This window comes from Pan paniscus, chromosome 2 (assembly GCF_029289425.2).
Source record: "Pan paniscus chromosome 2, NHGRI_mPanPan1-v2.0_pri, whole genome shotgun sequence".
Taxonomy (NCBI): Eukaryota; Metazoa; Chordata; class Mammalia; order Primates; family Hominidae; genus Pan; species Pan paniscus.
Window position 1 is genome coordinate 158,157,699 of NC_085926.1, and position 11,900 is coordinate 158,169,598.

The 11,900-nt window shown below is 42.5% G+C and overlaps 1 protein-coding gene across 1 annotated transcript; it reads left to right on the forward strand.

Moving 5' to 3' along the window:
* The first annotated feature begins 312 nt into the window (after positions 1 to 312).
* On the forward strand, positions 313 to 11,668 carry C2H3orf80 (chromosome 2 C3orf80 homolog). Its single transcript, XM_055110633.2, has one exon. The coding sequence runs from the start codon at positions 6,687 to 6,689 to the stop codon at positions 7,428 to 7,430; it is 744 nt and encodes a 247-aa protein (XP_054966608.1). The 5' UTR covers positions 313 to 6,686; the 3' UTR covers positions 7,431 to 11,668.
* The last annotated feature ends 232 nt before the right edge of the window (positions 11,669 to 11,900 follow it).

Here is an 11,900-nt window from a genome sequence, read left to right on the forward strand (position 1 = left end):
ATTGTTTTATGAATTTCTGATGGAACACAGGCAGACAGTGAGGCATTGCATTCAAACAACAACATAGCAGTGGGTGGAAGGCAACATAGGTCCAGGTGAACCCTTCAAGAGAGCCTCCCAAAGTCTAGTATTCAAAGAGATGGAAAGCCACCGTGCTGCAGAGACACACACACAAAGCCTGCCACCATAAGCTTATTTCTAAAAGTCCTAAGGCCAAGATGTGTACATAACTACCTGAAATATGAGGTAGTAAATGAGATTTGCAGCCAGGCATGGTGGCTCATGCCTGTAATCTCAGCACTTTGGGAGGCCAAGGTGGGAGGATCACTTGAGCTCAGGAGTTTGAGACCCTCCTGGGCAATGTAGTGAAACCACATCGCTATTAAAATAAAATTTTAAAAATGAGAATTGCCACAAACAGTAGATGGTAGATTTTGGAGAGGAGCTGTCATTGGAGCTGTATTTTGCATAGTTTTGACCAACAGAGATGGGAAAAGATAATTCCTGGTGGAGGGCACAGCGAAAGGGAAGGGAGAACATCTCTAAAGCAGGCATCTTAAACAGCCATATCAGGTAGTCATTTATTGAAGCAAAGGATGCACAAAGGAAAAGCGTAGGAAAGAAAGGTGAAAGTAAAGACTAGGATTATACCCCAAAGGACCCTTTGAAATTCATAGTTGGATAAATCTACAATGAAAATTGTTAAGCAGAATTTAGATATTTAGGGTATATTCAAAAGTTTTAAGACAGGTGTCTTGGAAGATGGTTATCCCATTTCATTTAATGTTAGAAGCAGGATGCTGGGTAGATGGACCACAGCCCTGCTGCCCAGGGACTAACGGCAAGCTCAGAGTCAATGCCATTAGCCTGTTGCCCTATAAGTATAAAGTCTGGCCTGTTGAGCAGGAACAGTCATCTCCCGCTCCATCCAGGTTTACAGAAAATATTCAGAAGGAGCTATTGACAAGCAATTTTTCCTTGTAATGAAAGGGAGACAAAGAGTACATTACTAGTTTCAGATTAAAATAATGGAGCATAAAATGCTTCACCTTAAAAAATTATTTCATCTTATAAAATAATTTCATGCTATGTGATTTTTCTGCCGATGCAAGTGTTTGGCTGGTACAACAGCGTACTAACAGGTATATTCTAACTTGAACAATCTGACCATTTTTAAAAAACATGAGTGAGAAAGAAATTCATTCAGCTGACATAACTGGAATTCTAATTTCAGATCTTCATGGCCTCACTAAATATTTCTCATAACACTTATGGTTTAGTTTTTATGTCATCAGCAATAATGTGAAAGGTATCAATCTCTTCTACAAGGTTGCCACAAGAAATTAACTGATAATTGTAATAAAGCAAGAATTTAAATATAGAAGTTTAAATTATTGATAAATAATACTGCATTTATTTGTGTTTTAGAACCCAATGTGTCCTTATTTTGCCAAGTATTTCTTATTTTATATTGATGAGCATTAGATAACTTAGTTCATGGGTAAAGATCAAATGTAATGAAGGAGGGAAATTTATTTTTTGTTTGCAGAAATGCATACAAAAATAGCTGGCCTCACCTAGACCATTATTAATGGTTTACAAAAGTGGCCACAAAATGGCAGAAATAAAAGTTTTATTTCCTCAGAAGAATCTTGTATTTGTGGTCCAGAATACAGTCCAGGTTAACTCCCAGCTATTTTCCTCAGAACTGGCCTCATGATGCACCAGGAGTTGTCTAAGGGAAATCAGGTGACTCCCGCCACAGCGATCCCTTTGGCCTGTCCAGCTCAAATCAGTAAGGGAGTGAGATGCCAACCCACTGTTTTTAACTAGATTTGGAGTTATAAGCCTTGGATTCCAGTGTTAGCACCACCACTAATTTGCCCTTTGATTTCGCTGTTTTAGCCTATCTTCATTGGTGAAAAGGGATAATAATAACTTCAACCCACCTCACAGAAATGTAGTAAGGAGGAAAAAAAAATCAATGCATGTGGAAGTTCTCTGAAAAGCTAAAAGGCCAAATATAAACATAGATATTATTTTTATAAGGGCCTGGAATTACTCAACCTTTTGTTTCTAACTTCAAGCTTGAGAGAAAGCTTTCTATTTCCTTCTGCTCCTAATTCGGACAAAAGATACAAAGCATTCCACTTGGACTTTTCCCCTTCTTCAAGCATTTGGCTTGCAGAAGCCTTTTGTCAGCCAGCTACCAACTCATAAAGTTGAAAGGGGAAATCTGAACTCCACTCTGAGTCTGGGGTGTGGAGGTGGAAATAACAGGAAATGTCACTAGAATTTTCCTGGTCTCCAAGGAGAAACCGGGCAGGACCAAATACAAAGATAAGTACAACCACACAGCCTGTTAGACCACTGCAGAGAATGAGGTTTGGTTTTAAAGTTGGATGGCAGCAGAGGTGGCTTGACTCTACATAAAGCTAATCTAGCAGCAGAGTCAAAATTGTTGGGATAGAAATTATACAAGTTTTGCCTCAATCATAAGAGATGATACATGAAGTGTCTTTCTACCTCGGAGACTCGTGTCCATGATGATTCCTCTGCCCAGAGGACCCCTTTTTTGCTTCCCCTTGTTGTCCTTTTTAAGGAGGTCTTTCTTAGGGACGTTTTTCCACCCAATGCCACTGCCCTAACCCAATCCAGATCATGTCCAGTGCAAAAACTCAGAGCATCCTGCACTCCTCCAGTGTATGCATTGATCATTGGAATGATCAGTTCATTATTTTGACTGTTTGACTGTTGTTCTTTTCCCCCTCCCCTAATAAGCTCCCTGAGGACAAAGAACCGTTTGATTTCATAGTATCCTCAGAGTGGAGCAGAATGCCTAGCTCAAAGTGGGCCCTCATTAAATATTTATTGAATGAGTGATGAAAGAAATACGATCTGAAAAGATCTCCAAAGCAGATTATCTCAGATCTTACATCATTTCTAGGGAGGTATATTCATGCAAATATACGCTATTTACAATAAGCCTCGTAATTTACTGTTGCTCAGGAAAGACGTGCAAGTGGAGGGAAATCATACAATGAGGAGGTTAAGAAATCAATTATAATAATTTAGTAGTAAGGTAGTATTCAGGTGTTGCACATCCTGAATAAGGGGTCCCTAAGGACTAGACAGTTTACAAGGTCCCAACTACCTGTGCCTAGATGTTTTGAAGGAGGGACATGAAAAGGGCAGAGCCATCACTTCTCAGGCTTGAAGGCACAAGCAACAGTCAGCAGACATCAGAGAAAAACTTCCTTCTGGGCCTGTGTCATGTGATAGAACAGAAGGTTGTATGATGGAGCCACTAAGTCTTTCTGAAGCTATCAACACAGCTCCCAGAGACACAGGTAAAATAGCAGCCAGTTTTGCTGTGTTCTGTTTACTTTCTTCTGTTTCAGAAAGTTGAAAAGTATGGCTAATTTGCATTCATATGGTGTGAATGCAAATAAATCAGGAAGAGAAAATGTTCAAAACTATCATTCAAGCTCTACAGTATGGTAAAGAAGTTTAAGTTCTTAATCTTTATCATTAAGACTATGCTTTTGGGAAAAAGGTGAGTCCCCTCCCACCACGTGTTGGGTTTTTTTCTCTCACTCTCTCTTGTTCTCACTTAACACATTTGGTGCAATTTTTTTTTAACAAAATAAGGTTTTAATTTTTGCACTGTGGTCATTCTATGAAACATATCATTAAATTCCATCTTCCTCTCTAAGTGGCTTGAATTTGATTTTCTGGCAGCTCAATCTACCCCATTTATTTGTGTGTTGAATCTGAAGAAAAGAATAAGGATGCTGAGTAATGAAGATTGTGTCTTTTCTGGGGCTTTTAAAGCTATAAGGTTTCTATTCTTTCCTTTGAAATATTGTACACAATAAATTACATTGCAAATAGAGATGAATTAAGTGAAACTGAGAGATCAGAGAAGAAATAAAGAGGTGCCAATTTCTGTAGAGGGTCTTGAATGGATGATACTATATACAATCTATGTTGTTCTTCTACTGTGTCCTACCTAATATTCTGCAAATTCTAACTATTTAAAGGTAGATAGAAATGAAACCATTTAAATGCTGCTTAGTAATTTCAAAATAGCAATGAGCAGGGGACTTTCTCTTATGTGTCATCAGCCATATAACCCCCTTTACTTTTGCCACTGCTCCTGCTACTACTGGAAGAAATCCCAAAAACTCAGATAATCAAAACCCAAAGAGGGTTTATATTTTTTCTATTTCATATTCAAAGCCTATCTCAAGCTATGAACTGCCTTCATTCCTGAAATTGTTTGAAATTCACTAATTTTATTTTTCCTTTGGGAGAGAAAGAACAAGTCATGATAGAAGAGGAAACTGCCATTTGTTGCCTTCTGTGCAATCTCTTACTCCATTTAGTTGAAGCTGGGAGTGCAGACCTGGGTTTACTCCATGCTGAGGAGGAGTCAGTATTTTTCTGTTACAATGAGCATCTAGCCGAGTTCCCTAAACATAGAAAACGTTCAATGTAAATTTAGCAAACGAATGGGTGAATGAAAGAATACAATTTTCTGGCCAGGTGTGGTGGCTCACGCCTGTAATTCTAGCACTTTAGGAGGCCGAGGTGAATGGATCACTTGAGGTCAGGAGTTCAAAAACCAGCCCAGCCAACATGGCGCAACCGCATCTCTACTAAAAATACAAAAATTAGCCGGGTGTAGTGGTGCACGCCTGTAATCCCAGCTACTCAGGAGGCTGAGGCAGGAGAATCACTTGAACCCAGGAGGCAGAGGTTGCAGTGAGCCAAGACTGTGCCACTGCACTCAAGCCCAAGTGACAGAGTGAGACTCTAAAAAAAAAAAAAAAAATTCACTGTATTAAAATGAATCATTTTCATCCTATGATTTTACTACAATTTGAAATCCATTGTCAATCAGGCTTTGCAAAATAGGTAATATGCCTCCCTATAAAGAGATCATAACAAATGTGGCTTTTTAAGAACCTGGGAAAAAAGGGACCTGTGCTCAAGTAAGCGTTACATACCATATCATATCTTGTCTCCGTAACACTTAGAAGCTTCTCTGTGAGTAGAAAGGATCATTTTAGAGTGTGAGGCAAAGTAAGGTGTTCACAGCAACAGATATGTTTAAAATGTTTCATTTAGGCTGAGCAATGACCTGTCTCAATCAAACCACCATTGCCAACCTTCTTGTTCCATCATCACTTTGTTACGGAGACATACGATGACTTACTCAGGGAGAAATCTTTGCTTTTATCTGATCCTCGGTTGAATCTTGTCTGCATATTGTTCCTTTGCTTTTACTGTTTTTCTCTCTGTGACTATGGAATTTTCCCTTTGGTTTCTCTTCAAGGGGTCCTCGTGTTTAAGGGGTGAGGGAATGATTGTCTACTGCAGTCTGCCTTAATAAAAGTGGCAAGCTCTTGGCTTCCCCGTGGTATGGCTCTATCCACCACGGGGGTAGAGCTTAACTACACCATGTAGATGTGCCTGCCAGTCAGGGACCGCGGTAACTGTCGCCCCTTACGTGTGCTGTGTGCCCTACCGGGCTTCCCCAGAGAATGGTGACAACCAAGGCAAGGTAAACCCTGTTCCATGTTAACTGGGAGCGTAGACTTCCTTTAAAGTCAAACTTTGCGAACAAGAATAATCTTGAAAAAGACCGTTTAGGCGCAAATCAATGCTCAAGAACGTTGCCAATCACTTGTAACCTCCTTAGACATTTCACCGATGTGTTATTTATGCTCAAGGAGGGGTCTCCTTTCAGCCCGGCAACCCAAATCTTTGCTCTGTGCTTCGGACTCAGTGGGGGCTTGTCGGATGAGCCACTGGGAAAATATGCGTCCCCTCACTTCTCCTTAATCAACTAAGGTCACCTTGACAGAGCGCTTCCCTGTCCCTCTGGGGCTACCTCTGTGGTACCCTGACCTGTCCCTCTACGAGAAATTCTCTACCTGTTCTGGAGGTTTCCTGGGAATCCCGGGTTCCTAGCTCCCTGGACCTGCCTGCAAGCAGAAATATCCGCCGGTCTCCACCCCCCACCCCCAAACTCTGGGACAGCAGTGGGTACTGCACTAGCCATTAATGGCCATCATCTATTTTTAATCGGAAGATCACAAGAAAGATGGTAAGCGAATCCCAGTCGCAAGTCAATTTAAATAACATTCCTGGGGAAATCCAATCATTTAAAACGGAGACACCTACGCGAGCGAGAGCCCCCGCCCGTCTGGCGGGCCTAAGCGCGAAGGCTGAATTAATCAAGATCAAGGGGCTCCCGGGCTGAGAGCAGAGCGTTAACCCTTCCAGTCCCAGAGAGCGACAAGGCGAGGGAGGAAAAACGCGGCCGGCCGGGGCCAAGATGCCCATGGCAGCCCCGCGCGGGCTGCCTCTGCCATTTAGGGAGGCTCCGGAAGCCTTGCACCCGGCCCGGGCGGTTGGGCGCGAGAGGTTAAGGTCAGAAGCTCGGGAAGCTGCTTGGGCCGCGAGTAGCAGCCGCCTCCCGCAGCCTCCGCGCGCCGCGGGCTCCTCCTCCCGCCCAAGCGTGGCCAAGTGAGGACTGCTCCGGCCGCAGGTAGCTGAGGCGCGGGAGGCGGCGCGCGCGGGACCCGAGCGGAGCGCCGGGGAGGGGCCGACGGACGCGAGGGCGGACGGACTCCCCAGCCTCCCGTCCCGGACGTTAGCCGAGGTCTGCGCGGGCCATGTGGGGACCCGGGGTCACTGCCGAGGGCCTGTCGGTGGCTCCGGCGCCGCCGCCTCTGCTGCCGCTGCTGCTACTGCTGGCGCTGGCGCTGGTGGCGCCCTCGCGGGGCGGCGGGGGCTGCGCTGAGCTGGCGTGCGGCGAGCGGGAGCGCTGCTGCGACGCGACCAACGCCACGGCGGTGCGCTGCTGCAAGCTGCCGCTGCACGCCTTCCTGGACAACGTGGGCTGGTTCGTCCGAAAGCTCTCCGGGCTGCTCATCCTGCTGGTGCTCTTCGCCATCGGCTATTTCCTGCAGCGCATCATCTGCCCCAGTCCACGCAGGTACCCGCGCGGCCAGGCGCGCCCGGGACAGCGGCCCGGGCCTCCGGGGGGCGCCGGACCGCTGGGGGGCGCGGGGCCGCCCGACGACGACGACGACTCGCCCGCTCTGCTGCGCGACGAGGCGGCAGCCGGCTCTCAGGACTCACTGCTGGACAGTGGCGGCGGCGGCCGGGGCCGGGGAGGCGGCGGGCGCTCGGACCCCTCCTGCGCCTCAGAGCACGAGATGCGTGTAGTGTCGCCGGTCTTCCTGCAGCTGCCCAGCTACGAGGAGGTCAAGTATCTGCCCACCTACGAGGAGTCCATGCGGCTGCAGCAGCTCAGCCCCGGGGAGGTCGTGCTGCCAGTGTCGGTGCTTGGCCGCCCTCGAGGCGGGGTCGCCGCGGAGCCCGACGGCGGCGAGGGCCGCTACCCCCTTATCTGAGCGCTGGGGGATCGGCTGCTGGTGCAGGGCTGGGGGCTGCGGGTGGCAAGCAACGGCCGGGGTGCCGCCGCCAACTGCCTCAGACCTTATCTGGCACCCTGGCCTAACTGCCCGGCACCCCGCGACTGGGTTGGGGTCACTCGTCTCCCTCGCGTTCTCCCGGGATCTTATGTTTCTCTGCGTTTCATTCCGTTCAAAGAAACGTGGGGCACGCGCGGCGGGTGCGGCGGCAGCAGGCGACCCTCCAGCGCACCTTCGAAGGACGTCCCTGCCCTCTGCCTTGCCTCGTATTGTGGTTCACTAGTAAGTGCCTGCTTCCCTAGTCAAAGAGAACACGTGAGCCCTTTGGTGCGTCGAGAGAAGGGCGGTCTTCTTTAGGGCTGAAGAGAAAGGACCGCAGTTCCACTCCTTTCCCTACCTGCCGCCTGGACAGGTCTCCCAGGGTGGGCAGAGGGCGAGGAGCCGTTGAGGACCAGCCGCGACCGGGGACTGCTGCACGTGGGTGTGGGAGAGCGCCACTTGGTTATGATGAAATCGCTGCCATGCGGCAGACCCCCCCAAATCCCTCAGTGTCTTCCTGATCGAGCAAATAGTCACAGCTGGTGTTTCACAATTAGGTGGAGTGCGGGGAGTGGGCTAGGGGGGACACCTGTGATACAAGGTTAGCTGCTGTACCTACTCAGGGAACAGCAACCATGTATATCCATTCGGCTGGACTTTTGATTGTTCAATAACTGAGAAGGTATTTATATTTATTTGTCTTTTATTCTAATATTTTTACCATGCATTGAACGCAACAGGAGGGTATTTCAGCAAATTCACGACAAGGTAATCGTCTTATCACTTTTTGTAGGCCATTAATGGTCAGGAAATTGCCCATACTCTGTCATTATTGTTTAATAATTCATTAAATTATTTCATTAAAAAAGAAAAACAGGTATGGTCAAACGAGGAAGTATATGTGACATAAAAAACATGAAGGATATCTTATTTTCACTATTTGAGAAGAATATATTTTATTTTTAGTACTGTGGCATAATATATAACTTTTTATAATAATAACTGTATGCATTATGTAGTATAGCTTTTAATTGTATCATTCATCACATAGTTATATGTAAAAATAATTGACATGTATATGCCATACCATGAAGCATATGATGTTGTGCACTTTCTCCTCCGTTTTTCATTTGGAATACATTCCACAACATGATCCAAAACATAAGAACTTACGACTTGTAACTTTCGTTTAAAGCCATTAATTGTGCAGTAATGTGCTACAGAAGGATTCAATCAGCTTCTCTTAAGAAACAAGTGTCACTGTATCAGTTTCCTGTTCTGTGACACGCCCTTTAAAAGTAAAAGATAATATAACATATTTTAATACATTGTGTGTAATGTACATATGCATATTGTCCATGTACTATATACACATTGTTTATAATATTGTTATTACAGTTTGTCATTCACCTGAAAGGAGAAGGAAAAATACGAAAGGTTTCTCTGCTTGGGAAAAGGTGAATGTTGTTATATCAAGAACGATTACACACGTGGATCTCATACATGTTTTTAGAACATTGTTCTTCTGATTGAAGGAGTCTGATGCTCCTGAAAAATCTTAAAATATCTGACTTGTATTGAAGAAAATTATTTAATTAAATTTTTAAAGGCTGGTTGAAAAAGTCTGACAGTTCTGAGAATTTTTTAAATGTCTGAATTGTAATAAAAGAAAATGGTTTACTTTAAACTTCTAAAAACTAATGACCTTGTGACTAAAGAAAAATCATTTGAAGTGTATTAAAAAATAGCAAAACATTAAAATCTTTTCTCTGTGCAAATTTTATCAGATGTGTGGCTATATGGTAGTGTATCAAAATATGAAATATGTCTATTTGTCATTTAAAGCAATTTGAGCTGTGAATTGACAAAAGTATCAGGAGTTGAGGCTATATCAGTTGAGAATGGTACAAAATTTAATTACATTATATAGATAATCACATATTAATGTTACTCAAATACCATGTATTTTTGTTATATGTGGCTATCAATACTACTCACCATTCAAACAAACTGGAAAGTTGCCATATTTTAAAAAATAATTTATTCTTTGAGGTTACACTGTTTTACACAGTTCACAAATGTTACCTGTATCTGAAACATCAACCTAAATATCCAAATACCTGTGCCAGTATATGAAGCATAGTCTATATGTTGTTACCATAACATCTTAAAGAAATTCAACAAAATCCTATGAAAAATACTTACAATGCGGATCAAGTATATTTCTCTTTTATCAACTATGGAACATTTCTCTCCCTAAAATCTAGAATGTCTATGAAGTGGTAATTACACTTGATACCAATCACACAATGAGGTTCTACTGAATTTTAAAATGACAAGTTTTCACCTGTTTTTTATCTGCCCAACCCACAAGCTTTTATTCACATCCCTCAGTTCAATAGAAATGAGTTTGACTCTACTGTGGCGTTTTTTTTCTTGCAATCCATTGATTTACCAAGGACAATTTTGTTCAGGCATAATTTTGTGGAAAAATTCTTTAAAACAGTATTTTATTAATAAATGAGCATGTCTCATGGTAATATATACACATATAACACACCATATTAACACACACAGAACCTGTGTGTTTGTAACCTGGATTGCCTGGATAGAAACATTTTTAAAGCAGTAAAGGCAGTATCTGGGTGTTAAGTTTTATAGATTTCACTTGGAAATTATTATATAGACAGAACCTATTATATATAATTGCATGTGTTTATTAATATAGAAAATAGTTATCCTGTTACCTGAAAAAACTCACAAAGAAATGATTTTACTTCTTTTTAATATTCTGTAGTAAAAGTGGAAGATAGAACATTGTGTTCTTTATATGTAGAATAATACACTATTAACTTATGGCATGACGTTAAAGGAATTAATATGGAACATAAATTTTATGGTATATATATCTTCTTTTTTTTTTTTTTGAGAAAAGATCTCACTTTGTTGCCCAGGCTGAAGTGCAGTGGCATGATCACCGCTCACTGCAGCCTTGACCTTCTGGGCTCAAGGGATCCTCCTGCCTCAGCCTCCTGCGTGGCTGGGACTGCAGGTGCACACCACCACACCCAGCTAATTTTTGTATTTTTTTGTAGAGATGGGGTTTCGCCATGTTGCCCAGGCTGGTCTCATTCTCCTGGGCTCAAGTGATCTGCCTGCCTTGGCCTCCCAAAGCTCTGGGATTATAGGCGTGAGCCACCATGCCCAGCCTGTGGCATATATATCTTAACTAAACCCACCTGGGCGTGCAGTGTTTTCCAGTACCAAGTGAGCTTTTGCTCCTGGTTTCAGTTATCAAAGTAATTCGAATGCTAAAACATTTTAAGCACATTTTATTTTCACTGACTTCTCAAGAGTAGGGAAATAATGTTCCTGCATATTGTAATCCATCTGGAATGCAAAAAACATGATTGATTTTCTAAATTTAGGTGCTAGATATATAAATATGTATATTGTGTATGTACAGTTGGTTCTCCTGTATCTGTGGGTTCTGCATCTGCAGATGCAACCAACTGCAGGTAGAAAATGTATTTTTTTAATTTTTTGAAAATATTTTTAAGAAAGAAAATATAACATTTAAAACTGCAAATTAATAATACGTTATAGCAACTATTTACATAACATTTATATTGTATTAAATGTTATAAGTCATCTAGAGGAGATGTAAAGTATATGGGATGATATGCATAGGTTATATGCAAATACTACACCACTTTATATCAGGGAGTTGATTTTGACCTTTGCAGGGGGTCCTAAAACCAATCTCTATGGATACCTAGGGATGATTGTAGTGTGTGTGTGTGTGTGTGTGTGTGTGTATGTGTGTGTGTGTAATCACCAGTTGATTACAAGCAATTTGTTATGGGTGTTCAATATCATAACCAAGGGGAAAATGTCTTCTTGAGATAGAATGATAGTTTTAAGAGGCCATTAATTGCTACATTCTGCAAATGTGAGTATGCTGCAACCATGGAAAATGGCATTGGCAATTATGTCAAAGGGCATGAAATGTACTCTATAAGGAAAACAAGATTCAGTTGTAAAGGCCAGAGGGAATATTAAGGAAATGGACTCAGTTAACAATTTGAAAGGCAATATGCTAAGTACCTTAATGTTGTACTTTTTGTATACAGTTTCTCTCAAGTGGAATTAATAAAGGAAACAATTCAAAGCTGAAACTCATATAAACATGAATATGATGTCTAGATTTATACAATATTCTGATCTGACTTTTATTAAAAATTTTATGAATTGTTATTAATTTGGGTTTCCAGCTTGAGAGAAATAATGATGTATGTTGAGTTTTATTTTGAGCAACAAGCATTAACCATCTCTTCAAAAGTGTAAGTTTCCTAAACCGATCAATAATAGAATATTTGGCAAGTTCATATCTGACCTCAGTAGTTTACA